Genomic DNA, 25583 nt, shown 5'->3' with positions numbered 1-25583 from the left:
ATTTTGTTTGCACCATTTTGCCGTTGTGAATAGTGCCGCTGTGCACCAGGGTTGTATTCCTCTGTGTGCCACTGGGTTGAGGTTTGGGGGATGGTAGCTGTGCCCATAAAGGTGGAAATTGACTGATACTGGCTGAAATGGACCAGGCTCTTCATTAAGCTGGCCCCTGGATGTTGCAAGCGTTCTGCTGGTTTCCAGAATCACTGCTTAAGACCATTCCTTTCAGTATCATTGTTGTCCAGGGGAGGGATGGGTTCCTGGAGCTTCCTGATCTGCCACTTCTCTGATGTCACCCTCAGACCCTCCGGTTTTGAACCCCAGGCTACAGAGTAAAAGTTTGATGGTAGGATGTGAGGTGAGGGACCCTCCTTGACCCTGGCACCCACGAGGCAGGACTAAGAACGCCCTGAAGACTGCCCGGGGTGGCTGGGGTGCTGAAGCCAGGCTTGGCTCCTCCACGGGCCATGCATGACAAGGATCACCCTGTCTATGAGCTTTGCCTTGGCCTTGCCATGACCTTTTCAGGTGTGTTTCGGCTTAGATTCTGCTCAGTGTTTCCCACATAAGAACAGGGATGAAGTCTAAGCCCTTGTGTGGCATTTGTCAGGAATACTGGGAGAGGCAATGTGGCAGTGTGAGAAACAAGCTCACCCATCCAAACCCAAAGAATGGACTCAGAGGCACGAAAAGTGAAAAGCGAGACTTTTAATAGTGGTCTTGCAAGATCGGTGTCTGGTGGGTAGGCACACTAGGGCAGTCACAGCAAGTAACTTATCCCCTAGCACACAAGTTCCTCCTCCTCACTGGTCGAGTACTACGGGGTTACAATCTCCCAGGACATTGGCTAAGTTTCATTATCCCCCTTGTAAGGTTATACCCCATCCCCTTCCCCGCTTAAGTTTCAATTTCCCAGTAACGAAACTTTCTTCCCTTTTATAGGCTGACCCCTCTTCTACATTCTGTTTGCTTATTGTGATCTTCTAGGTGCATGAGCCATGCGGTTTGTTACATTGGCAGGCTGGCTGCCAGTACTCAGATTTATCATGCCTTGAAAATGGGCCATTTAAAATGTTTTCTCATGGCGGTAAGTCAGTGAGCTGACTGTCACACACTCAGTGTGTGTGATGTGGAGGGCTGACAGCCTTCTCCATTACTAGTGCAGGAGAGGTGGCACAGCTGGTGGGACCCCCTCTCTCTCATGGATATGAGTGCATTAGAGGGGAGGTCTTAGGCCAGGAGCAGATCAGATCAACAGGATTATCCAGAAAATGGCAGTCATGGCGAGTACTGGCTCCAGATGGGGAGGGTTAGGGTCAGGGTCGGCTCTTCTCACCTTCTTGAGTTACCAATGTTGACGAGTTACTCCCGACACACAGTGCCTGGGTGGAGGCTGAGGACTAGGAACCCGAACTCCAATTCTGGTAACCAGGCACAGATGCTTGGGAGAAGAATGCAACCCAGACCAGTGTGGTGTGCCCTCCAGAGGAGAGGATGTGGCATCAAAGGGCTGTCTTCACGGAGAGCAGGAACAGGGACTTTGGGAAGCCAGTGGGCCTTGGCCTCAGCTCTGCCGGCAGAGGGTCCCCACCATGTAGCTGAAGTGCCAAGGTGCTTGTGAGGACTGGGTGTGGTCCAGGGTGACTCAGGGCAAGGCCTGGGGGATGCATCTCAAATCCATAGTCACCAGTCTAGAAACTGGGGTCAAACTTCCCACATGGGTTCCCACATCGATTCCTTCCTTCATTCACTAAATAACGACACATCAAGGCAGCAGTGTGGATGGGGCACAGCTATCAAAGTCACCAGCAACAAGTGCAAGAAGAGAAGAGGGAGTTGCGGCAACACAGGTGCCCAGGTGGGCCCTGGGGCTCAGAGAGGGCCTGCCAGGGGTGGCACCCACCAGGCTGACCCTGATGAAGAGAGGAAGGAGGGTGTGGGGTTCAGGGGAGGGATGGGTGCCTGAGAGCAGCATGCAAACAGCCTGGGCTCAGGAGGAGCTGACAGCATGACAGGCACTGGGGAGAAAGGTGTGATAGGTGTGGACAGGGGCCACAGGAAGAGGGATAGTCCTTGGGAAGGGGAGACTCTGGTGGTTACAGCCGGCTGCTGAGGCTAGCCTCTCTCCAGCAAAGTGAGCCTAGACTCATTCACTCCTTTTGTCTCTCTCCTTTGCTCTGTGATGCCACCAGGAGGAAGAAGAGCAGAAAAACTGTTGCTCCATTTATCAGGAAGCCTCTCTTTCTCTAGAGTGGTGGTGATGGTGTCCCCCAGGGACACCTGGCAATGTCTGGAGACATTTACAGCTATCCCGACTGTGTGTGTGTGTGTGTGTCTGTCTGTGTGTGTGTGTGTGTGTGTGTGTGTACTACTGGCCTCTGGTTCCTGGAGGCCAGGGATGATGATACATAACCTGCAATGCACAGGGCAGCTCCCACCACAAGGAAATTATTCAGCCTCAAATGTCAACATTGCAGAACAGGTCAGGGCATGCAAGGTACCTCCTGCCCTTTCCAGAAAGGTGCAAGGAGCACAGAGAGAAGCAGATACCGGCTGAAGTGGACCACGCTCTTCATTAAGCTAGCCCCTGGATGTTGCAAGCCTTTTGCTGGTGAGGTGGGAGGAGGCTGCCACCCACAGCCAGACCCAGTGTCTGTGGGGTGCAGGAATGTCCTGAGGTGACGAGGGGCCCAGCGGTGAGTGATGGGGAGGGATGCACTACGGCAGGCTGTCAGGGCTGGTTCCACCAAGAAAGTGACATCTGGGAGGGGCATTCAGGCAAAGGGGGCCCGCAGGCGGCACTGAGGCCGGGCCTACAGGGGAGGCGGCATGGCCAGCGGAGTCTTGTGGGGCGGCAGGGAAGGGAAGAACCACCGGGCTGCACAGGTTCCGAGGGGGCCTAGTGGTGCGCGCTTGCCCTTGGGTGGGCAGTGGGACTGGGAAGACAGGAGAGGAATGCGGGGCAAGCCCCTAAGAAACCTGAGGCGGGGGTGGGGTGGGAGGGAGAGGACGGCTTCCCATACACCCATTTAGACCAGAGGATAAGCGGACCCACTTTGAGGGCTGGATTCTCCGCTGATCCGGCCCCAGCTGTGGGTCCACGCGGCTCAAGGACCAGGGAGAAATGCAGGTGTGCGGCTGCAGTGATCGGCGGGTTCCGGACCCATCTGGCTGGCCTGGGGACCCGGGAAACCCGGTGTGGTGGGGAGACCGCAAGCCTGGTCAGTGGTCCCGCTCCCAAGGGGGCGGGGTGTCACTCCCAAGGGAGCGGGTCTCCTGTGGGGAAGGCGGAGCTCGCGGCGGGTAGAGCAGGGGACCCGGTCTCTCGCGGGGGTGTGGCCACGGCTTGCCAAGACCCTGCTGCGGCGCGCTGGGCGGAACCTCCCGAGGAGAGGCCGCGGCTGGGAGCGCGGGGGGGGCCTTCCGAGGAGAGGGCGAGGCTGGGAGCCTGGGGCAGGGCCTCCCGGGGAGTAGGGGCGCGGAGCGGCTCCTCCTGAGGAGCGGGAGCGGCTGGGAGCGCGGGGCGGGGCCTCATGAGGAGAAAGGGCGGTGGGTCCTGGGGGTACTGGAACCCTTGCGGAGGAAGCGCTGGTCTTCTGGAGCATGACCACCAGGGCGGGCCGGGCCTTGGGTTGGGGTGGTCCCTCAGGGGTGGGGTTGGGACCTCGAGGCGGGTTCTCTAGAGGTGAGAGCGGGGGTCCTAGGGTGGAGCGGCGTCTCCTGGGGAAAGGGCGCTGCTCGGAGCGCCGGGCGAGGGACTCACGTGGAGAAGGCATGGGCCCTACGGCGGGGCGTGGCGGGGCCGGGCCTCCGGAGGAGCGGGTGCAGATGCTAGGGAGGGGCGGGGCCTCTGGGATGGGGCTGTGTCTCCCCAGGAGTGGGCGCGGCTCGGAGCGTGGGACTCCAGAGGAGAGAGCGAGGCTAGGGGTCTCCGGGGCGGGGCGGGGCGGGACCAACAGTGCATACTTAAGCGGCCCGGGCGGGTACCCGCGTCCCGACATGGCTCTGAGGCGCGTCCTACCCGCGCTGCACCCCTACATTCCCCGCTTCGCCTCGCTGTCCGCGGCGCCTGCCGTCCGCTAGCAGCCTGCCGCCGGCCCAGGGGCCGTGCCGGGACGTGGGTCGGCCAAGGCAGTGCGGCCACCGGTGCCCGCAGTGGACTTCGGCAACGCGCAGGAGGCGTACCGCAGCCGGCGAACCTGGGAGCTGGCGCGCAGCCTGCTGGTGCTGCGCTTGTGTGCCTGGCCCGCGCTGTTGGCGCGGCACGAGCAGGTGCGCGGGGTGCAGGCGGGGGCACGGGGCTTCTGCCCGTCCCGGGAGCCTTTACGGAGCTTCCTGGCGTGAAAGGGGTGCCTCCCAAGCATCTCCTGGAGCGAGGGAAGCCAGGAAGGGAGACGTTTCCTGCAGTGCCTTTCGGACCTCGCAAATTTTCCTACTTGTCGATGTCTACCAACTAAAAACAATGGTCATTTTAATATTTACTATATATACCACTTGTGGAAATACAAAGTTATCACTTGGAATTTAAAATGGAGTATTCTTCATGTTGCCACAAGAGAAGCCTGGTGTAGGGCTCATAGCCTGGGACCCCAGGGTTCAATCCCCGGGACCCAGCCGCTTCCCAGACACGGCGACTCTGAGCACACTGTTGGGGAAAAATGGGAAGCCCCTCAAACGCCCAGCTTTGAACTCACCCATGGTAACTTTAAAAAGTGTGAGGGCTTTTGGTGGGGGTGGGGGTGGGGGCAACAAGCAGAACGCTGTTGTAGCCGCATCGGCCTAGGGGTATTAGAGATGAGGGTTATCTCCAGGTGACCCTGGGAAGAGTTTGCAAAGTTCCGTTTGTTGGCGCCCGTGGTGGGGGGGGGGGGGCGGGGTGTGATCTGGTGGTGTTGATGTCTCAGATGAGACTGGGAGGTCGGGGGCTGCACTCCTGGCCTCACCAGGAGGCGGGGGGGGGGGGGGGGAGGGGGGAGGGGGGTGGGGGAGGCCGGGGTCGGTGGGAGATGAGAAGCACCGAGCCGTACTTGAGCTTAGGTGAGGCCTCGGCGGGTGCGAGGTAAGGGCAGAGGTCCACGAAATCAGTGTCAGATGCTGTTGGCCCAAATCTCATGGGTAGCGCCATGGTCAGCCTAGGACGAGTGGTGGCAGGGGTGCGGAGGATGGTGGAGGAAGAAGGAGCTGAAATGGACAGACAGTGGCCTCTGAGAGGCCGTTGCTGTGCTTGTGTGGATAAGGATGCCATAAGGTCAAGCCGTGGCCGTGGAGAGCCCAGGCCAAGGGGACAGGAAGGTGAGAAGGGACATCCCAGGTAGAGGAACTGGCAGGGGGAGGGACGGGATGTGGAGGCCTTGGGGAGTGCCTACATCTAAGGGGCATCCAGAAAGAGCAGCCAGTGCTGGTGGTGCTGCAGTAGGAGGAGGAGGCAGCAAGGCAGGAATGCCAGGGGAGGCAGTGGCCAGCCATGGGCAAGGACGGGCATCCTAGGTGGCAGCTGAGTGGGACAGGGGCTAGCCATGCAGAAGCCATGCCCACCTTGTGGCTGGGATGGAGAGGGGACTAGGAAGGCACCAGGTCAGGTTTCTTTTTTCTGTTTCCTTTCTTTCTTATTTTTTTTGAGATGGAATCTCATTCTGTCACCAGGCTGGAGTGCAGTGCTTTGATCTCTGCTCACTGTGACCTCCACCTCCCTGGTTCAAGCGATTCTCCTGCCTCAGCCTCCCGAGTAGCTGGAATTACAGGCATGTACCACCACACCCAGCTAATTTTTGTATTTTTAGTAGAGACGCAGTTTCATCATGTTAGCCAGTATCGTCTCAATCTCCTGACCTTGTGATCTGCCTACCTTGGCCTCCCAAAGTGCTGGGATTACAGGTGTGAGCCACTGTGCCCAGGGAGCTGGTGCCGCATCTTCTGCCTGGGAATCCCTCCCTGACACAGCCTCTGGGGGCCAGAGATGGGGGAAGCAGGGCTCGAGGGCTAGAGAAGCCAGAGGTCACCAAAGCCCAATGTCGTTCAGTGTTAGAAACACCTGACCCTGCACAGCCCCATGCTGGCCCCAGCAGCCCTCCGTCAGGGGCAGCAGGTCCCAGGCCTGTTTATGTTTTTGTTTGTTTGTTTGTTTCAAATGAGACTGGGTCTTGCTCTGTTGCCCACGCTAGGGTGCAGTGGTGTGATCATAGCTCACTGCAGCCTAGACCTCCTGAGCGCAAGCCATCCTCCCACCTCAGCCTCTGAGTAACTGGGTCTACAGGTGCACACCACCACACCAGGCCAAGTTTTTTTGTTTTGTTTTGTTTTGTTAATTTTTGTAAAGGGGAGGTCTCACGGTTGGGCATGGTGGCTCATGCCTATAATTCCAGCACACTGGGAGGCTGAGGCTGGTGGATTGCCTGAGCTCAGGAGTTCGAGACCAGCTCGGGCAACACGGTGAAACCCTGTCTCTACTAAAATACCAAACATTAGCCAGCCATGGCAGCAGGTGCCGTTAATCCCAGCTATTTGGGAGGCTGAGACAGGACAATTGCTTGAACTTGGGAGGTGGAGGTTGCAGTGAGCCAGGATCATGTCACTGCACTCCAGCCTGGGTGACAGAGCGAGACTCTATCTCAAAAAAAAAAAAAAAAGAAAAGAAAAAGAAAAAGAAAAAAGATGAGGTCTCACTATGTTGCCCTGGTTGGCCTGGAACTCCTGGGCTCAAGTGATCCCCCCATCTTGGCCTCCCAAAGTGCTGGGATTACAGGCGCACACAACCACACCCAGCTAATTTTCATATTTTTTCATATTTTGAGACCAGCCATGTTGCCCAGGCTAGTCTCAAACTCCTGGGCTCAAGTGAACCTTCTACTTGGGCCTCCCAAAGTGCTGGGATTACAGGTGCATACCACTGCACCTGGCCCTGCCGAGCAGTGCTTGGAAGCCGCCTCCCGACTGGGGCTGGGGGTCAGAGTGGCCAGCTGAATGCTGGGCCACCAGGGTGAGGGGCGTCTTCTCGCCCATTGCCTGTTCTCCCGGGGCAGATGGAAGGGGAAGGCCCTGCATTGGGGTGACATTAAACAAGATGAGATGGTAAGATCTGCTTTCACTTTAAAGGAACATTTCTGGTTGCTGCTTGGAAAGAAGTGTCAGGGGAAGAATGCTGCAGGAGGGTCGGCCTGGAGGACCGGGTGGGACTGCAGGCTGGCTGTGTGGGGGCAGGAACATCAGAGGTGCCTGAGAGACCCTGGCTCTGGGGCAGAGGCCTGAGCAAGGGGGCCTTGCTGGGGTGTCTCTGCCTTAGCCATGCTTGGTGTTTCTGGGTCCTGTGACCCACGGGTGAGCAGCCTATGGTGCTGGTGGCACAGGGGAGGAAACCGAGGCAGGGAGCCTGTGGGGGCTGCTCGGCAGGGGACAGGCAGCCCCTGTGCCCACTGCTGTCCTGCACCTGCATGGCAAACACAGACCCCGCCACGGAGCCCCCTTCCATCTCTACAGGACCTCCAGAGCGCCATGTGCAGGGACTTCATGGGTGGGGTGGGGTGGGGTCAGCAGCCTGCTGTGGGCTGGCCAGGCGTGGACACCAGGCTGGAGGTGGCGGCGCTCCAGGTGGGGCAGCCCTCCCCTTCCCCACTCCCGGGGCTTGTGAGGGGGTGGGCACCGTGGGGGCGCACAGGGGGCATGGTGGGCAGTGGTCTGAGGTGGTTTGGGGAACTCATCCAGGGCATGTGGTTCACTCTGCAGCTGCTGGGGTTGGCCTTGTGGGGAGGAGGAGGTCAGAGGGACGCTGAACAGAGTGGGGAGATGCTGGTGGGAGGGCTGGGGACCAGCCCTGCAGGGCATGGGCGAGCATCAGCAGCAGGGTGGGAATAGACCTGTCTATGCAGTAGAAACAAACCAGAAATGGATCCCGTTCTCGCTAATGATGTAATAAAGCCAGAAACAGCACCAGAGGCCAATGGGTGGGGGAAGGATAAAATGTGAATGAATGGGGCTGATCCAGGCCTTCTCACTTCTCAAGGAAAGTGTTGCAAAGATGGGCATCACATCCAAGGCTGAGATTGAGGACTGGTTCACGGCGAAGACCCTGGGAGTGTCTGGGTGAGAACAGCCCCCAGGCTGAGAGGACACAAGCATCAGCCATGGTTCCAGCCAAGCCCCAGCGGCGTCTCCCAGTCCTGGCTGCCCTGCCTGAGAGGGTGGGCCTTGGGATGACAGTGCTGAAGGACCTGCTTTTCACACAGCAGGACTTGATGGCCTCAGGTCCCTGAGGCCCCCATAGAGAGCTCATTATAGAATTATCTGGGTCCAGAGCAAAGGTGGCACTCTCAGCCCCCCTGGAGCCCAAGCTGGCAGGTGAAGGATCAGCGCCCCACGCCCCATCCTTGGGGTCAGGGGCTGGGACCGAGGGCACCAGGAGCCCCCAGTTGAAGTGGGGAGGTGACTGGGGTGGTGCAGTAGTCAGCCGTCCCCTCACAGCCTTGCCCACTGTGTCCTCCCTGGCCCCCGGAGCTGTGTCCACCTCCTGCCTGGCTGCGTATGCTCGGCCCCTCCACAAGCCCAAAACAGCCCTAGGGTACTCAGTGTTTTCAGAGCCGCCTAGATACAGGACTGTTGTGTTTTGGTTTTAAATTATTTTAATTAATTTATGTTTATAGAGACCAGGTCTCACCATGTTGCCCAGGCTGGTTTCAAACTCCTGGGCTCAAGTGACCTGGCCACCGTAGCCTCCCAAAGTGCTGGGATTACAAGTTTGAGCCACTGCACGCCACTGGTTTTAAATTTTTAAACAGAGAACAGTATTTACATTTTCTCTTTTTTTTTTTTTTTTTTCCGAGACAGAGTCTCACTCTGTCGCCCAGGCTGGAGTGCAGTGGCATGATCTCTGCTCACTGCAAGCTCTGCCTCCTGGGTTCACTCCATTCTCCTGCCTCAGCCTTCTCTGTCTTTTAAAACTGCACACCGAGGTGGGTTTTGTGGTGGTTGGTGAACGGACAGGTTTGGGCCTGGATCCCCCACCCGACCCCAGCACCCACAGGTGGGGTCGCCCCCTCTGCTGATGCGCCTCCTCCCTCAGCACCGTGGACCTGCTGGACTGGGGCAGCCTCATCGACAGCAGGACCAAGCTCTCCAAGCACCTGGTGGTCCCCAACACTCAGGTAACGCCTCCGCTCCTCAGTGAGGCCCTGCTCAGCAGGGCGCTGGGCTGAGAAGGGAGTTCAGCCTGCCATGTGTGTCTCTTGTTGCCCACCCTGGGAACTTAACATGACCAAGATCACTGCACACTGTGGCCCCACAGACCCCCTATGGTCCAGGGGGAAGGAGACAAACCCACTAGTGCCCACAGAGTGCTTGGTGGGACAGAGACCCACGCAGAGCCTTAAGACACCACAAGGAGAGGGGGTCTGGGCCTTCCCCCAGTCATCTGTCTTGTGCATCAAGTCACCCCAAACTTCAGAGGCCTGAAACGCAGCAGTCACTCTGCTTCTCCCTCATGGTTCTGGGGTTGACAGGGCTCAGCCGGGCAGTCCTCCCTTGGGGTCTCCTGGGTAGCTGTACTCACAGAGTGGTGGGCTGGGACCTGGTGGAGGCGCCCACTCCCATGTCTGGAAGTTGGTGCTGGCTGTGGCTTGGGCTTTATCCCAACACGGCAGCTGGGCTCTAAGGGCCAGTGTCCCCTGAGACGTGAGAGCCAGGCAGAAGCTGGGTGACCTTTTCCTGCCTCACCTCAAAAGTCACACGGTGTCTTTTCTGCCGAGTTCTGTGTGTTAGAAGCATGTCACCAGGCCAGCCTGTGTACAGTGGGGAGAGGAATGAGAGTCATCTGCCTGTGGGAGGGGGGCCCAGGACCTGGCAGAATGCTTGAAACCACAACCTAAGCTGGGATTCGAAGAAAGAACAGAAGCACCTTCAGAAAACATCCCGCAGAGGCAGCTTTCCGTGACACATCCAGCCCCAGTCCACTAAGGGCCCAGCCTCACACTTAGAGAGCTCGACCCAGAGCCTCGGGGCGCCGTGTGTACAGAGCGGCTGTGCACCAAGGCCACCAGCTGCTGGAGACTTTAGCATGGTGTAGCAAGGGCTAGAGCGGTACTGTGTGTGCTCAGTGAGGCAAGGCTGCTGGGGCAGCAAAGGGGTGAGCGGGAGGCCCTGCGGGATGGGTCCCCATGGCCTCTGAGCACCAGCTCCTTGAAGGCCTCATCCTGGAGGTTGCCCTGGTCCCTAGCCACGTGTCAGCATGTGCTGCACGACCGCCCTGTCAGCCTGTAGCCAGGGGTTCCTCCTCCTGGGTCCTCTCCCTGCTCCGGGCGGAGCCTTCTGTTTGACGATTGGGTGGTCAGTGTTCACTTCCTCAGTGTCACATGGGAGCTGCAGGGGGCCCTCCCACAACAGTGAGGCCTCGGTGGGAACTGGGGAGGCTGCTAGAGTACACACTTTGGGGTGCAGGCCTAGACTGAGCCTGGGGCCCACGGACATGGCCAATGAGCTCCCTCATGGTGCCACCAGGCCCACGTAGGGCAGTGCACTGGCTGCGTTGGAGGTTCCCGGGCGCTGTGTTGCTGTGTCCAGGTGGCCCTCCCGGCCCTGCATGGGCAGATCAGAGGGTTCCCGTGGGCTGGGAACACTGAGAAAGGTTTAGCCTGGGCCTCAGGGTGGCACTTTCCAGCCCTCGCTTGTGGCCTGACCATGTGCTGCACCCCCAGACAGGACAGCTGGAGCCCCTGCTGTCCCGGTTCACTGAGGAGGAGGAGCTACAGATGACGAGGATGCTACAGCGGATGAATGTCCTGGCCAAGGTGAGCTGCCCTGCTTGGACAGAGGGCTGGGGCCTTGGGGACCTGGGACTCATGCAGAAGAGGGCACCTGCCTCACCTGAGCAACAGTTGCTCCCACTGCTCCTCCCTCTGCACCTCTCAGAAAGCCACAGAGGTGGGCGTGCGGCTGATGGTGGACGACGAGCAGACCTACTTCCAGCCGGCCATCAGCCGCCTGACGCTGGAGATGCAGCGCAAGTTCAATGTGGAGAAGCCGCTCATCTTCAACACGTACCAGTGCTACCTCAAGGCAAGCTCCCCGCTCAGCCCCTCCCTGCCTGCCTTGGGGCTTGGAGACCCCACAGGCGGGGCTCCTCTCATCTGAGCTCCCTGGCATTTGCCTGGCTCTACACTCAGCACCCGCCAGGGAGCTCACGGGATGGAGGAGGGAGTGGGCCGTGCCCCCAAGGGATTGCTGGGGTCTTCTGCAGCACAGCTCACCCAGGGCGGGCCCCAGGGCCCAGGAAAGAGCCCCTTAGGTGGTGGCCACAGCCAGGCCTGCAGAGGAGGCCGAGGCCGGGGTGACTGGCTCAGAGTAGGAAGAAGGGCCCGCTGCCCGCAGCCTCTCCTGTGGTTCTCGGAACCTGCCGAGTGTCTAAGGAGCAGGAGGAAGACAGCGATCTCTATGAGGGTCCACTAGATGTGCCCGACGCCCCAAACGTGGAAGGCGCCACATGACCATTTCCTCCAGCGTGTTTTCAGTTCAACGCCCCTAAGAACCGGATGAAAGCTTTGGGCCCTCCCCGGAAAGACTCACCCAGGATGTCACATGTATTCAGGGAGCCCACCCTAGCCTGTGGGCCCCAAACTGCTCAGGGATGTTAACAGGTTCAGAGCTCTCAGGGGTGAGCCGGGTGCCCGGAGGACACAGGGTGGCATGGGGAGGGGTCCAGGCAGGAGCCTGCAGTACACATCCCGTCCCCCAGTCAGCCTGGGAGTCTAGGGCACATGATGGCTGCTGGTGCCTGGGCTGCTCCCACAGGGCTGTCCACGGGCCACACAGGAAGCTGCAGACATCCCCATTGCCATTGCTCCTTGGGGACAGATCCTCACCCACACCTGCTCCAGGTGCCCTGAGCTGTACCTCCCCAGGCAGCTGCTGCCCAGCCCTGGTGACTGCACCTGGGCCCAGGAAGGCCCCATCCTGCTGTCACTTGGGCTTGCCCAGGCTCCCTGCGACTTTTGGCCCTGGCCCCACAGGATGCCTATGACAATGTGACCCTGGGCGTGGAGCTGGCTCGCCGTGAGTGCTGGTGTTTTGGGGCCAAGCTGGTGCGGGGCGCCTACCTGGCCCAGGAGCGAGCCCATGCGGCAGAGATCGGCTATGAGGACCCCATCAACCTCACGTACGAGGCCACCAACGCCATGTACCACAGGTGCGCAGCTCTCCCGCGCCTCCATCTTCCCAGGGCAGGGTGCCAAGAAACTGGGCCTGAGGGAGAGGCTTGGAGACTGACCCTGTCCCACCCTGCTGGGGCCAGAAGACCCCAGCAGGAGTGGCAGCCTCGTGTGTCCCCGGGTCAGAACTGGTATTTCCTCTGCTTTTGTGTCATGTGTTGCTTTTTCAAAAACATTAAGGTTATTCTTTTACAAATATAGAAAAGCCCATTGAACAAAGCAAAATAGGCCACAGTTCCCTGAGCCGGCTCCTGTAGACACTTAGATCCAGAGATGTGCACAAGCACCCGGCCCTCCCCGCCCCGCAGGCTCAGCCTGTTTGCTTTTCAGTTCACACAGTGGGATCGCCCATCAGCTGTTCTGCACCTGCTTTTACTGCTCTAGTTTCCTGGTGATCTTTTCATGTAGCACAGGTTGGCCAACCATGAGCTTTTCCTCTTAGAGGCGTGTGTGCTGCAAATTCAGAGACCCCAGGTGTCTCCTGGTTGCCTGCAGCTCCCCTCCTGCAGCCGCCGTGCCCATCGTGCCGCAGCACACACATCTCCGCCATTGTTGTTTGCGTTGTAGTGTGTTCTCTGCCCAATGTGCTTTTCATTTCACGTTCCATCTGGGTCCCCTTGTGTGGGCTTGCAGAGTGGCGCTGTTACCAGCCAGCATGGGGTGCCCGGGACTGTGTGTCCAGCATCTTTGATCTTACTGGTTTCAGTTTGGTTATTGTAACAGGGACTTGCTGGACACACCATCACCCTCTGTGGTACACACGGGCCATCAGGGGTTTTGTGTCTGAGGATGCAGCTGTCCTAGGTTCCTGGAACTGGAATTGCTGGGTCAGAGAGAATGTGTGCGTGGTCAAGCCTGCTGTGTCCTCGCTGCAGGAGGGTGGTACTGCTCGGGCTTCCTGGTGCACCGGGATGCCCACCCCCACTGTGCCCTATAGGGACCTGCTTCCCTTTTATTTCCTTGCAGGGCTGGGGGGCACTGTAGGATCCCTCCCCAGAAGCAAAGCTGTGTCTGTCATGAGGCTCATGGCCATGTTTGGGCTGGTCCCCAGTGTCACGGCACGTTCGATGCAGGGACGCTGCACCCCAGCTGGTTCTGCATGAATTGTCTGGTCCCAGACATCGCTCACTTCTTCTTGGTTGCCGGTCTTTCTTTTTCATGAGGTGCTGGGAGGGGCAGATGCTGCTCCTGTTCCTCCTGAACCTGTGGGATCCTGTGGACACCCTTGGAAAGAGCCAGCTCACTGGATGGCCCTGGGCCTGCCCTCGGCCTCCTCTCTGTGCAGCTGGTAATGAGAGGCGCAGGCGACCACAGGCTGGAACTGGGCACACGTGGCACTCTCCACAGGTGCCTGGACTACGTGCTGGAGGACCTGAAGCACAACGCCAAGGCCAAGGTGATGGTGGCCTCCCACAACGAGGACACAGTGCGCTTCACGCTGCGCAGGTAGGTGCGCCCCACCCTGCACCGACACCCCACCCGAGCCGTTGGCTCCTCTGGTTGGGGAGAGGTGGCAGCAGCGCAGAGCTCAGGGTGGGCAGAGCAACCTGCTGGGTGCAGGCGGATGGTTGTGGGGAAAGGTTGGTGAAATGAGCTGGAGGGCAGCTTCAGTGCCTGCAGGCCCGGGCCTGCTGGCATTCTGGACATTGGACTGTGAGCACAAAGGCTCTTTGCAGTTACGTTGGTTTTTAAAATTAACATTTTTTTTTTTTTTTTTTTTTAAGATAGAATCTCGCTCTGTCACCTTGGCTGGAGTGCAGTGGCATGGTCTCGGCTCACTGCAACCTCCACCTCCCAAGTTCAAGCAATTCCTCATGCCTCAGCCTCCCAAGTGGCTGGGATTACAGGTGTGCACCACCATGCCTGGCTAAGTTTTTGTATTTTTAGCAGAGACAGGGTTTCACCATGTTGACCAGACTTGTCTCAAACTCTTGGCCTCAAGTGATTCTCCCTTCTTGGCCTCTCAAAGTGCTGCAATTACAGGCATGAGCCACTATAACCAGCCTTTTAAAAATTAACATCTGACTTATTAAACTTCACAATTAAAAACCTAAGTTTCATTAGGGGATTCAGAGGGCTCCTGAAAGGTACAGATGCAGTGCTGGAGCCCAGTCCCTCAGGAGGCCTCCACAGCGCTGCCTCATTTATAAGCAGTTCCCTTAACATTTTTACTACATCTGGAATGTAACGGTCTGTTTTCCCTTTAAACATGTGTCCCATGGAGCACAACTTTGGTAGAATTCTAACAAGTCAAAGGCAGCAGTTAGGTGAAGTCAGTTCTTGGATATTCCAGTACTGTCACCCTGGTTTTATCTCATGCCTTAGCCCAAGCTATGCACACAATGGGGTCCTAGGTTCCCCCTCCCCTCCCAGATTCCGCCTTCCCAGGGATGGGACCCCTAGAACCCTCGGGGGCCTGGGCAGTGGCCTCGCTGGCTCTCACCTTCCTAGGAGCTGAGCAGAGGTTCCACTCCACAGCAGGGCAGGGTGTTCCAGATCCAAGGCTTGTGGCACAAGGGGGGTCCCCAAGGAGCTGTGAAGCCACAGGGCCAGGCTTGGGGCCAGGGCTGCAGCCAACAGGACACATCCTGGAGCTGCTCGGGGAGCTGACTCACGGCTCTGAAATCATTCACTTATGTCCACATTCAGCCTTTGTTCACGATGCTGCTGCTTTTTCATGGCCTGAAATCGCAGCACACCCGCTTTTGTGCCCTGACCCTCTGCTAATTGTCATAGATGGGACAGACTCACTGTCTCCACACGCACAGGCCTGGCGGCCAGCAGGAGCCAGCACTCGGGAGCTGGTGGGTCCTCTCAGCTTGTAATCAGGACTCCCAGCCTCTGGGTGGACTCTCAATGCTGGTGAGCTCACAGCCTGACTAGACACATCACCATCCAACTCCAAAAGGACAGCCTGCCCTCAGCAGGGCTTCCTCTCTCCAGCTTCCCGCTGGCACCTGTCTGTCCCCACTGTCTTGCTGTGGTGGTGGCTTCCCCACTGGACACAGCTTCCCCCTCCCCTGAGTGGCAGTCGGGCTCTCTCCTCATGGCCCCAAGGGCCGTGTGCCAGGTTCCCCCAATACCATGCTCACAACCCTGCCTGAGGCTGGACCCCTGCAGGCTTCAGCTCTGTGCCCCTGCTGTGGGTGGCTGGGGAGCTCTGGGGAGCTGGGGTCCCCTCCCCTGAGTAAATGCTTCTAGACTATGGCAGCTGCTCTGTCCTATGCCGGGCCGAGACTGCCACACCACCCACCCTCAAACAACCCGCATTGGCTTTGGCCGAGGAACCAACCCGCCCCAAACTTAGAGGCTGAAACAGTGGCATGTTCTGGAGGCCTGGGCGGGCTGGCTCAGCTGATGCTTCTGCCGCTGGCCGTGCCTGTGTCCCTCCTGCATCTGTGATCTGGGGCCGGTGGGGCCTAATGAGTTCATTCATGGCTGGGGCAGTAAAGGAGGCTGTACCCAGGTCCAGTGTCTCACAGGCCAGCCCAGGCTTGGGCATGTGGTGGGCTCAGGCTTCCAGAAGGCCTGGAGAGGGCAAGCCTCTGCTTGTGTCACCTTTGGTACCTCCCTGTTGGCCAAAATGCCTCATGAGGCCAAGCCCAGATGCCAGGCGGAGTGAGTTGCTGCCCGGCGCTGGGGGTAGCTGCAGTCACATGGCAGAGGCCATGCACACCACAGGGGAGGGGGCAGCCAGCAGTGGCAGCCCGGCTCTCGGGTTCTTGTCCTGGGGTTGAGGGAGACACACGATGGAGACCAGGGCGATGTGGCAGAGACGGGTGCCTGCTTTAGACTGGGTGGTCCCGACACTGGAGCCCAGCCCAGGGATGGAGGGAAAGGGCCTCTAGCTGATGGGTACTCTGGGAGCCAGGGCTGGGGCGGGGAGAGAACAGGGGAGGTGAGGCCCTCGGGGAGGGAGTGGGAAGCACAGCACAGGCCCCGCCAGTCACCCAGGTGATGTGTGAGGAGCGGGCGGAACTCAGCCCAGGGTGGGGGCCCCAGTGCTGTGCAGACCGGCTAAGTCAGGATACCTGGATATAGGAAGCTGGATATGAAACGTGAGAACTGTCACTGCATGGATATTTCAAACCCTGAGAATCTTTGTAAGACCCTGTCAGGGGTGGTGTGAAGACAGGACAGAGTTGAGGGCCCCACCCCAATATCTGAACAGTGCTAACAGATATATAATGCAAGCCACATCTGTAAAATTTTTTAGTAGCTACATTAAAAAAGATAAAATGAATTTCAAGAATACATTATAATTAACCCAAAATATACAAAATATTACTTCAAATCGTATTCCAGCTGCTTTTAGAAAAGCAACGCGTCATTGAGTATTATGTTTCTACAAAGTCTCCTAAATCCCGTGTGTATGTGACATGTGCAGCACATCTCGGTTCAGGGCAGCCGCCTTCCGAGGACTCGGGGGCTGGTGGCAGCTGTGTGGGACAGAGCAGCTGTGGGGATGGGGCAGAGGAGCAGCCCACAGAGGGCAAGGGCAGGGCCGGAGACCAGTCATACCGCAGAACCCTGGAGGGGCTTGAGGAAGGGATGGCAGGAGAGCCGAGGAGCTTCCCTGCCCTGTGGGGCAGGCTGCTGGGTGGGTCAGGGCCCCAGGAAGGGCTGCACCTCCAGGAAGGGAGGTAGAGGAGAGGTGGCAGAGGGGAGGGTGGGGAAAGCAGGAGGAGGATCTTGTTGGCTAAGGGCTGAGGCCTCCCCAGGGAGAAGAGTAGGGCAGCCCAGCAGAGTCCTGCTGAGAAGAGACCTCACTGGGGCAGGGCCAGGCAGAGCCCACACCCCAGCCCCACCTTGCAGGGGATGAAGTCTGGAGAGTGTAGATGGGGAACCTGGGGTAGTAGGATGGGCTCAGAGCTGGGACAGGAGCCCTGTACCCCTGTACCGGGGACAGTGTCCTGGAACTGGCCCTCAGCTCCTGGCTCCACTTGCACAGGATGGAGGTGCTGTGCCTGCATCCCGCTGACCACCAGGTGTACTTTGGACAGCTGCTAGGCATGTGTGACCAGATCAGCTTCCCGCTGGGTGAGTGGGGCCCTCCCTGGTGTGATGGGGTGCGGTTCTGGGCCTGTACCTCATGGCGTATCTGCCCCCATGCAGGCCAGGCCGGCTACAAGTACGTGCTCTACGGCCCCGTGATGGAGGTGCTGCCCTGCTTGTCCCACCGCGCCCTGGAGAACAGCAGCCTCATGAAGGGCACTCGGCAGCTGCTGTGGCTGAAGCTTTTGCGGTGGCTCCGAACTGGCAGCCTCTTTCATTGCCGCACCTAGCACCCGCCAGCCCACCCTCGGCCTCCAGGCCCCACCCCGGGCCATCACCACAGCTGCAGCCAACCCCATCCTCACACAGACCTCCAGCATTTGCAGAGCTGCTGGAGGTGGGGTCAGGTGCCTCCCAGTCCTGCCCAGGGTCTGGGCACTCAGGTGTGGGCCAAACCTGCTACCTGCCTGGGATAGCTGCAGGGAACGGTTGGGAACTCTCCCCGGATGTGTGGGCCCAAGGCCCCCACCTCTGTGACCCCCATGTCCTTGGGCCTAGAGGATTGTCCGCCTTCTGCCAGGGCCAGCCCACACAGCCCGAGCCCCTCGGGGAGCAGAGGCCGGGCTGGGGAGGCCCTGCCTGGTCAATAAACCACTGTTCCTGCAGCTGACAGCCCTTGCCCTCACACAGGGTCAGCTCTGGGCAGCAAAGAGGGAGTGTCTCAGACAAGGTCAGGGAAGTCTCACCCCAGACTCTGGCTTCCAGCATCATCTGTTCCTGGAGGCCAGGTCCTGCGCAGACCTGGACACCCCCAACCCTGACTCCACAAGGGCCCAGCAGGGCCCATGGGCCCAGACCAGCATGGAGGGGACTCATGCAGATGCAGAGGCCAAGCTCTCTACGTGGGTCTGGCACGCCTTCCCCCGGGGCTCCTCCTCAGGCCATTCCTGCCACCCGGAGTCCTCTACTACCCGTGACCTGCATCAGGCGCCTCCTAGTGGTTCCCACAGGACACTGACCAGCCTGCGGCAGGCGCACAGTTGCACCCCGGGTCTTCTCCCACGCTCTCCAGCCCCCAGCCCCACAAAGCAGGCTGGATGTGGTCCTCATGCCCTGGGGCTTGGATGGGGGCCCCGTGCAGATGGCAGTGACAGCATCCTGGGAGCAGGGCTGGGGCAGGAAAGGCTGGAGGGTCCCAGTCTTCATACAGGGGGAGGGGTGGCAGGCTGGGCACACAGCCCAGGAAGGGGCCCCCAGGCAGAGGCCTCTGCTGCAGCAGAGGCGGGGGCCCTACTGGGGCCCTGGTTATGGCAGAACCTGCAGCTGTCACACAAGCCACACGCGGGCCACACTGAGGCATCTTTATTTCTCTGGGTCACACAGAGCTTGGGTCTCGGAGCCTCTTCTGCATGGGGGCTGCAGCTGCCAAGGGAGCAGCTGAGACCAGAACAAGCACTCGGGTGGCCCGCGGTGCAGGCTGGGATGTGCCCCGTGGAGTGAGAAGGTGTGAGAACCCCCGGCCTCACTCTCTGCCGGGCCCTGAAGCAGACAGCGGCAGGCTGGGCCGGCCTTCCTTTTATGAGACCAACCTAGCGTTTGGCAGCAAGTCCCAGATGCAGGGGGACAGGCAGCCGGGTTCACCCGGCCTCTCCTCAGCAGGGGACCCCTGTGGGCAGCTGGGAAGGCAGTGGCCAAAGGTCAGAAGATGAACTCTGCCCAGACTTCTGCTGCCTGTGGCTATGGTGGGACAGGGCTGCCTTCCTGGTCATACTGGGCAGCAGGTGGCTGCCAGGGACCTCCCAGTCCCAGGGCTGCCTTCCCTGCCCGGCAGCCCCTCTGCTGCAGCTTCCGGATGAGTTCCAGCAGGTTCATCTGCAGCATCAGCTCCTGGGATACAGAGGGGAGGCCAGAGTGACCCCCGGGCCCCTTTCACCCCGGCCCAAGGGTGCCAGGCAGTGAGCCCACAGGGCGGCCATCCTGTGAAGCCTGGTCATGGCCTGCCAGGACAGGGTAGAATCTGAGCCTCTGCCCCCAGCAGGGCCACTCGGAATGGCATGTGGGAGGGGAGCAGAAGAGGGCCCTGTGGGGCACAGCAGGCCTGGGGAGGGTGGGCAGTGCCCCGTGGCTGGCTGGCTCACCCTCCTGTAGGGAATGGGCCTGGCCTCCATGCTGGGAATGGCAGAGAAATCCTTTCCAGAGTCTCAATCCTTCCACTTTACCCCCTATACCCTGAGCCTGGCTCCCCAGGGACCAGCGGTGAAACCCCAGATGGAATGGGGTCTGTGGGGCCCAGGGGCACTCGGGCTAGGGCAGAGCAGGCCCAGGCACTGACCTGTGGGTTGGTGGTCACATAGAAGCCAGCCACCCCCGCCTTCTCCAGTGTGCTCTGCTGGTCAGCCACCTTCCGGTCCAGCTCCAGGACGATCTTCCGGTCCATCGCCCGCTGCTCCTCACGGATCCGGTGTTCCACCGCCTGCCGTGGGGGGTGGGGCGGGAGGGGGAGGGCAGCTCAAACACATGCTCCTGCTGCCGTCCCCAGCAGCACCAGCTCTGACACCACCGATGCATCCTCAGCACACCCAGGCCTCTCCTCGGCCATGCGAACTCCTGAAGGGGGCCCTAAGGGGCTTCCACAAATGCCCTAACTTGGGGCTGCCTTGGGACCACACACACATCTCCGCAGGCACACCCTGCCCCATGGCTTGTTGGTTACATGCCAGTCTCTGGTTGTCCCTGTGCTCCCTGGGAGAAGGATGGGCCGCTTCCTGGCTGGCCCCATCACCCCACCATTGCCCTTGTACCCCCTCAAGGCCACCTGCTCTGCGGAGGCCCCAACCCACGAGGAGCACCAGTGAGCTCCAGGGGAGCACTGGTAGGCCCTCACCCTCCACCCAGCCCCAGCACACCTGGCACCCTCAGGGAAGAGCCACCTGGTAGGACTCACTAGGCCTCCAGTGGCCCACTCAGGCCCAGAGTAGCCACCCACACCTGAGCCCCAACACCCCTCCAGTCAGCAGAGCCAGATGGTGCCCACAGGACAGCTAGGCCGGCCACCCTGCCTGTGTTCCCAGTACCTCTAGTTCTCGCTGCTGAGCCGCCTGAAGCACAGGCAGGTTGTGGGGCCGGCAGGCCTGCTGGGCTTCCTGGTGCTTCTGCCGCAGCGCCTGCCTGAGCACTGGGAGGGATGAGAGCCGGTCAGCAGGCGGTGGGACTCGGCAGCAGCCCTCACCCATGGGCACCTGCCTTGCCAGCCCAGCAGAGCAGCCAGGCCAAAGGCGTATCTGCAGTGGGGAGGCTGGCCTCCTCCATCTTCCTACCCTACTGTCACCCAGGGCCGGGCCCTCCAATGGCAAGTCTCCAGGGGACTCCAGAAGGTGCGGGGGACTGAAAGAAGGTGGGGTGGGGAAGACTGGCCAGGTGGGGCCAAAGCTGCAGCCGCAGACCCAGGGCAGCTGGAGGAGGCGGGTGGGAGGGAGGCTGCAGTCTGAGGGCTTCAGGGTCCCCATGGCCACAGGCCACTGGACATCTACTCAAGTGTCGGAGACCACCTCAGACAAAGGCATGGGAAAGGAGCAGGAGGAGCGGGGTCGCTGAGCCTGAGTGTGGGGCCTCTGCCTACCAGGGGTGTGCTCGGCCCCTCCACCCTTCAGGGTGGGCAGCCCCCTCCCCCATTTGCAGTTCCCAGCTCTGGCACAGCGCCAGACGGAGAAGGGTGGGCAGACCTGGGAGGCCCAAGTTTGGGATGAGCTTGGGGCACCATAAGCCTGTGCGGCTTTGAGGAGCTCACCCTCGGCCACCAAGTAAAGCTCCACGGTCCCTGCTGAACTGTGCACAAACACAGATGTATGCAAACTGTCTAGTCTGAGGGGAATGTACAGAGGAAGCGATCATGGGACATAAACTACCATGAAACAGAACATGCAGCACCCCGCAGCTGGCGCCAGTGACCAGTAAGTGCCAAATGGCTACAGCTCCCCAGGAAGGAGGGGTCCCTGGCCACAAGAAATGTGAAACCCAACACTCTGTTCCTGGGAAGAGCCCTGATGTTGCAGCTCTTCTCTGGTGGCAAGTTTCCAGGGAACTCCAGGGTCCCTGAGGCTCCCCTGCAGGTAGCTGGCTCCCTCTGTGCCTGCAGCCTTCCCCGATCTCCTGTTTCTTGGCATTCTGTACACACCTCAATGATGGCATTTATCACATGAAATATGTTTCAAACCAAGAGCTCCCTCGAGACATCTCCATAACACAGGGAAGCAGGGAAATGTCATCTCCTTCACTCTACTGATCAAACATTGCTACAAGTGCCAGGCCCACTACCAGATTCCACTAGGTAGGCAACCAAAAGGCAAGAAGAGAGCCACGCCGGCTGCCTGGGCAGAAGGGGCCTGGCCTTAGACATGCCCAGGGAACACAAAGGAGGTAGGAGCAGCCACTCACCCCTGCCAAATCAGAAAGGAGAAGCAGAACGTCAACGCAGGCATGCCTGCTGCTGGTGGAACCAGGGCCTGGCCCAAACAGCAATGGGCCCAGGGAGTTATTGAAACTCCCCATCCCACTAGAAGGGACCAGGGCCCTGTGGAAAAATGGCCGATTCCAGGACTGAGACAGGGAGAAAACAAAAGATGAGCCTGAACACACTCTGGAACCAGAAAGCAAGGAAGTGCTCACGGAATGATGGGGAGGCATCTAAAGGAGCCTGGAGCGCCCCCACTGGCCACACATGGCACAGTCTGAGCATCAAGGACTGAGCCATGCACTTGGGATTAAACTGTATGCCTCTTACAGCTCAATAAAAAATTTTAAAAAGACAATCGCCCAGACATTTAGGGGAAGAAGTAATGCCAAATCTACACAAACTCTTCTGGAAAACAGAAGAGGAGAGAACACTTCCAAACTCATCCTATACGGCTGGCAAAAACCCTGATACCCAAACCAGATGATATTACAGGAAAACTATAGACCACAGTTTGTCATGAACATACACCAAAAAATTCTTAAGATTTTAGCAAATCAAATCCAGCGTACATAAAGAGGATACTACAGCATGACCAAGTAGGATGGAATTCAAGTAACTGTAATTCACTGTAGTCATAGAAAATGATTCACCATGTGATCATCTCAAGAGCTGCCAAAAAGGGGTCTACCAAAATCCGACATCCATTCTTGATAGAAACACGAATCCTGGAGCAGATGGACAGCGCCTGCCTTCTGGGGAAGGGCGCCTTGCACCGCTAGGAGGAATTTTTGCCACATTAAACCTGCTTCTAATCAGGCTTCTACCAGCAGTCCAGTGTACAGGAAACCCAGAGAGTGGAGAAGCAGGTTAAATGCACGAGGAAGCAGCCTGATAGATCCACAGCAGGGCATTTGCCCTGGACTCTACACAAAGTCAATGCCACGATAAATGCTGGGGACTGTTCCAGAAGCAAAGAGACCAAAGTAGCCAATTGTAGTATATGAACTTGGACTGGATCCTTACTTATAAATCAACAATTTGCCACAAGTTAGGTAGCATGATGTGGCCGTGCACTGAAAGTCAGGAGACACCCAGAACAGTTAATTTCTCAGGGGGCTAGCCTCGGCAGCTGTGTAGGAGACCACTCTTGTTCTAGAGAACTTGCTCCCAATCCGAGGCCAAGGTTGACCCCACCCCCCGGTTGTCTGGAGGCATTCTTGGTTTTCCGCACTAGGGACGGTACCCCTGCCACCCTGCAATGCGCAAGACAGCATCTCACCATAGACTTACCCAGTCACAAATGTCAACATTGCTGGGTTGAAAATCCTGGTCTCCAGGAACGCTGAAGACTCTAGGTGAACCGCTATGCTGTTACATGCACGCATTTTGAGATATCAAGCACTAGAGCAGAACGTTCACTACTGAACTTTCAGCGGCGAGCACAAGCGCACGCAGTAGACTATCTTTTCAGCTTTTCTAAGTGTTTCAACTTTTAAAAGAAGTTTGGGAAAAATAAAATAGCGAAGGTTGAAATCTGATGGTGCAGGGGGACCTGGCCTATATAATTCGCAGGAAAGGACTCCCAAGCCCACCAAGCATGCGGCTCAAGTGGGAAGCTCTTCGGGTTTGGGAGGGCGCCACAGGAGACAGTGCTTAGGAATTTGATGTGCAACTGCAATGGGGCCCTGCGAGGTCTGAGAGGGAACTGACCCTGAAAGGCGCTCGCTGCACAGCTGTCAACAGACCTCCAACTACTGAGGGGCAACGCAATCAGTGCCACCACCAGAGTCTGCCTGTAGGCCAACCAGGCACCGAGGCCTAGGGCCGTCCGGTCTGGAAGGGGCTGGGGCACAGGGAAGCCCGAGCAAGGAGTTTCTGCTAAGAAGTGGGGGCTGCAGCAACTGAAAACAAAACTGGTTGGACCCACTGGTCACTAAAAAGGCACTGTCTCAGTCTCCGCGCCCTTGATTTTGTTAATCTTAGGGACCTTTTTCGAACACTCCCAAGGAAGGAGCCGATCTGCACAGATACCAAGAGCTGCCGGGAGGCGCAGACCCCGAGGAGGAGGCACCTCGTCCCGCTACCCCCGCGCACCTCGGTGCTCGTTCTGCAGGCGCAGGCGCTGGTTGTACAGGCTCTTTTCAGTGAGGTGCTGGATCTCCAGTAGCCCCTGCACGATTTCGAACACGGTGCCGTCGAGAAGCGCCAGGGCCAGGTCGCTGAGCGTGGTGTAGGACAGGCGCTGCTGGAAGGAGCTGCGGGGTAGGGGGGCGCGGTGAGCCCTGGAGGGACCCGACACCGCCTCGGCAGGCCGCCGCCCGCCCGCCCGCGTACCTGGGCAACTCCTTCACCAGGCTCTGCAGCGCGGACAGCAACTGGTAGTGTCGCTCTTGCTGCCGGGCACCGTCCGCCACCTCCTCCAAGGCGCCCGCGTATCGCTCCATCGCGCGGACGCCCGGTAGCCGCCGGCGGCAGCAATGAGCTTCCCCAACTTCACGTCATCCCGAGCGCGGCGCGTCCCGCCCCTTTTACGACAGTCCCGCGAGCGGAGCGTCCCGCCCCCTTTTACGACAGTCCCGAGCGCGACGCGACCGGCCACCTGTCCTGGCCCGCGCCCCGCCGCCTGCTCATTCAGAGGGAGGCGCGCCTTGCCCCTCTGCGGAGACTCTGAGGAGGGTTTCGCTCAGCCCAGGCTTGCACCTGCCTGCTCCCTGCGCCACCTTAGAGGCGAGACTCCGCCACCTGGATATCGCAGGGCCGTGGAGAATCCCACCGGCCCTTGCTGTGTCAGTGCGGGCTGAGGTCCCGGCTCCGCGCCGGCGAGCCTGCAAGGTGGACTGTCCCGGTCACCCGCCTTCCCCCAGAGGGAGGGCGCTCGGGCCAGAGCCTACAGAACCTGGGTCTAAGGCATCATCTGCGGCCGAGCAGTGGCGCTGGGGTCTGTCTGCGTCCTCCCCGCCCCCGGGGTGAGACAGACGGGACCACCCTAGAGCCTCTGGGGCAGGACAGTCGGAGCCAGAGTCCCCATCTGGGCCTGCATGGTCGCCCGGGGCTGCCCGGTCCCCAGCCCGTAACCCAGACTGCGCTCTCCCCGCTCCCCAGGCCAGCTGCTGGGCCGGGGCTGGGGGGCTTCTGGTGGCTGGGGCTGAACCGGCTAGGAACAGGCTTTAATAGGAGGGGTTGGGGTGGAGGAAAGTCTTCTGCAAAGGCCCTGCCAGAATCAGGTCAGGTGGATGGACGAGAGGACCGGTGTGCCAGGCTGCGGAAGCCAGCGCAGGAGACAAGGGCGGGGGCTGCCCATTACAGAGGCTGCTGGGGGCTTGTCCGAAGAGCGGCAGGGGGCACGGAAAGGCTTGGGGACACAGACACGCTCAGACTTGCGTTTCACCGGGCACTCTTTAGCTGCCTGCGGGGTGGCTGGACTGTGTGGGATGACCTGCTTTGACTAGGTTAGGAATTATGACTGGTTTCCAGAGAGAACATTGGTTAGTGATTGGCTATGAGGGAGAGGGGGCGTTGAGCCAACTGGGGTCCCCCTGAAGCGCCAGCAAAGTCTCTGGTTTTCTCCAGCATCTGTTTCCTCAGTCCCTGGCAGGATTGGCTCCGCTGCATGCCATGTCTGTGTGATCCCTTCCAGCCAGCAAACCAGGAGTGAATAAAGTGAATAATGACAACGATCGCTCAGGCCACTGCCGTGGAGGGTGGACCACAACCCAGAGCTGCTCATGCGCCGGGCACTCTGGCCTCCAGGTCCCTCGGAATGGCAGGAGCTGGAGGTGGGACTGGAGACCGTGGGAGCTGAGCCTGCAGCAAGTGACCAGGAGCCAGCTGGGGCTGGGCTTGGTCATTGACACCTCCCCCGTAGGTCGTGAGTGGGATAAGCAGCCCAGCTGCTGTGGCCAGCTGGGCAACACTGTCACCAGCTCCGGGGGTCTGCCAGGTGGGGTGGG

The 25583-nt window shown here is 59.3% G+C and overlaps 2 protein-coding genes across 6 annotated transcripts; one reads left to right on the top strand and one right to left on the bottom strand.

Annotated features, from left to right (window-relative positions):
• Window positions 1-7867: 7867 nt before the first annotated feature.
• LOC135965480 (proline dehydrogenase 1, mitochondrial-like) lies at window positions 7868-14039 on the top strand. 5 transcript variants are annotated; one of them, XM_065522475.2, is made up of 7 exons: window positions 7872-8073; window positions 9050-9131; window positions 10677-10769; window positions 10891-11037; window positions 11988-12163; window positions 13533-13631; window positions 13910-14039. In XM_065522475.2, the coding sequence occupies exons 1-7, from the start codon at window positions 7961-7963 to the stop codon at window positions 13911-13913; spliced, it is 714 nt and encodes a 237-aa protein (XP_065378547.1). In that variant the 5' UTR covers window positions 7872-7960; the 3' UTR covers window positions 13914-14039. The 5 variants fall into 5 exon arrangements, with proteins under 5 accessions (XP_065378545.1, XP_065378547.1, XP_065378546.1 ...); XM_065522474.2 differs by lacking the exon at window positions 13910-14039 and having other exon boundaries at window positions 13533-13742; XM_065522473.2 differs by lacking the exons at window positions 13533-13631; window positions 13910-14039 and having other exon boundaries at window positions 7868-8073; window positions 11988-12409.
• Window positions 14040-18527: 4488 nt separating this feature from the next.
• On the bottom strand, window positions 18528-24154 carry DGCR6L (DiGeorge syndrome critical region gene 6 like). Its single transcript, XM_005567935.4, has 5 exons — window positions 23968-24154; window positions 23728-23888; window positions 20255-20355; window positions 19513-19653; window positions 18528-19067 (listed from the first exon to the last, which is right to left on the bottom strand). Exons 1-5 carry the CDS (start codon window positions 24075-24077, stop codon window positions 18918-18920), a joined length of 663 nt encoding a protein of 220 aa, XP_005567992.1. The 5' UTR covers window positions 24078-24154; the 3' UTR covers window positions 18528-18917.
• Window positions 24155-25583: the final 1429 nt, after the last annotated feature.

Source organism: Macaca fascicularis, chromosome 10 (genome assembly GCF_037993035.2).
Source record: "Macaca fascicularis isolate 582-1 chromosome 10, T2T-MFA8v1.1".
NCBI classification, from domain to species: Eukaryota; Metazoa; Chordata; class Mammalia; order Primates; family Cercopithecidae; genus Macaca; species Macaca fascicularis.
This window is presented reverse-complemented; position numbering and strand designations above follow the sequence as displayed.

Bases quoted from the DNA above. Each gene is read 5' to 3' on its own strand.
- DGCR6L (XM_005567935.4), bottom strand. From the start codon at position 24,077: ATGGAGCGATACGCGGGCGCCTTGGAGGAGGTGGCGGACGGTGCCCGG. The intron at 20,356-23,727 runs GTGCGCGGGGGT...CATCCCTCCCAG, and splicing joins CCTGCAGAACGAGCACCGAG to TGCTCAGGCAGGCGCTGCGG. The intron at 19,068-19,512 runs GTCAGTGCCTGG...TCTGTATCCCAG, and splicing joins ATGTGACCACCAACCCACAG to GAGCTGATGCTGCAGATGAA.
- LOC135965480 (XM_065522473.2), top strand. From the start codon at position 7,961: ATGGGGCTGATCCAGGCCTTCTCACTTCTCAAGGAAAGTGTTGCAAAG. The intron at 8,074-9,049 runs GTGAGAACAGCC...CTCCTCCCTCAG, and splicing joins AAGACCCTGGGAGTGTCTGG to CACCGTGGACCTGCTGGACT. The intron at 10,770-10,890 runs GTGAGCTGCCCT...TGCACCTCTCAG, and splicing joins GGATGAATGTCCTGGCCAAG to AAAGCCACAGAGGTGGGCGT.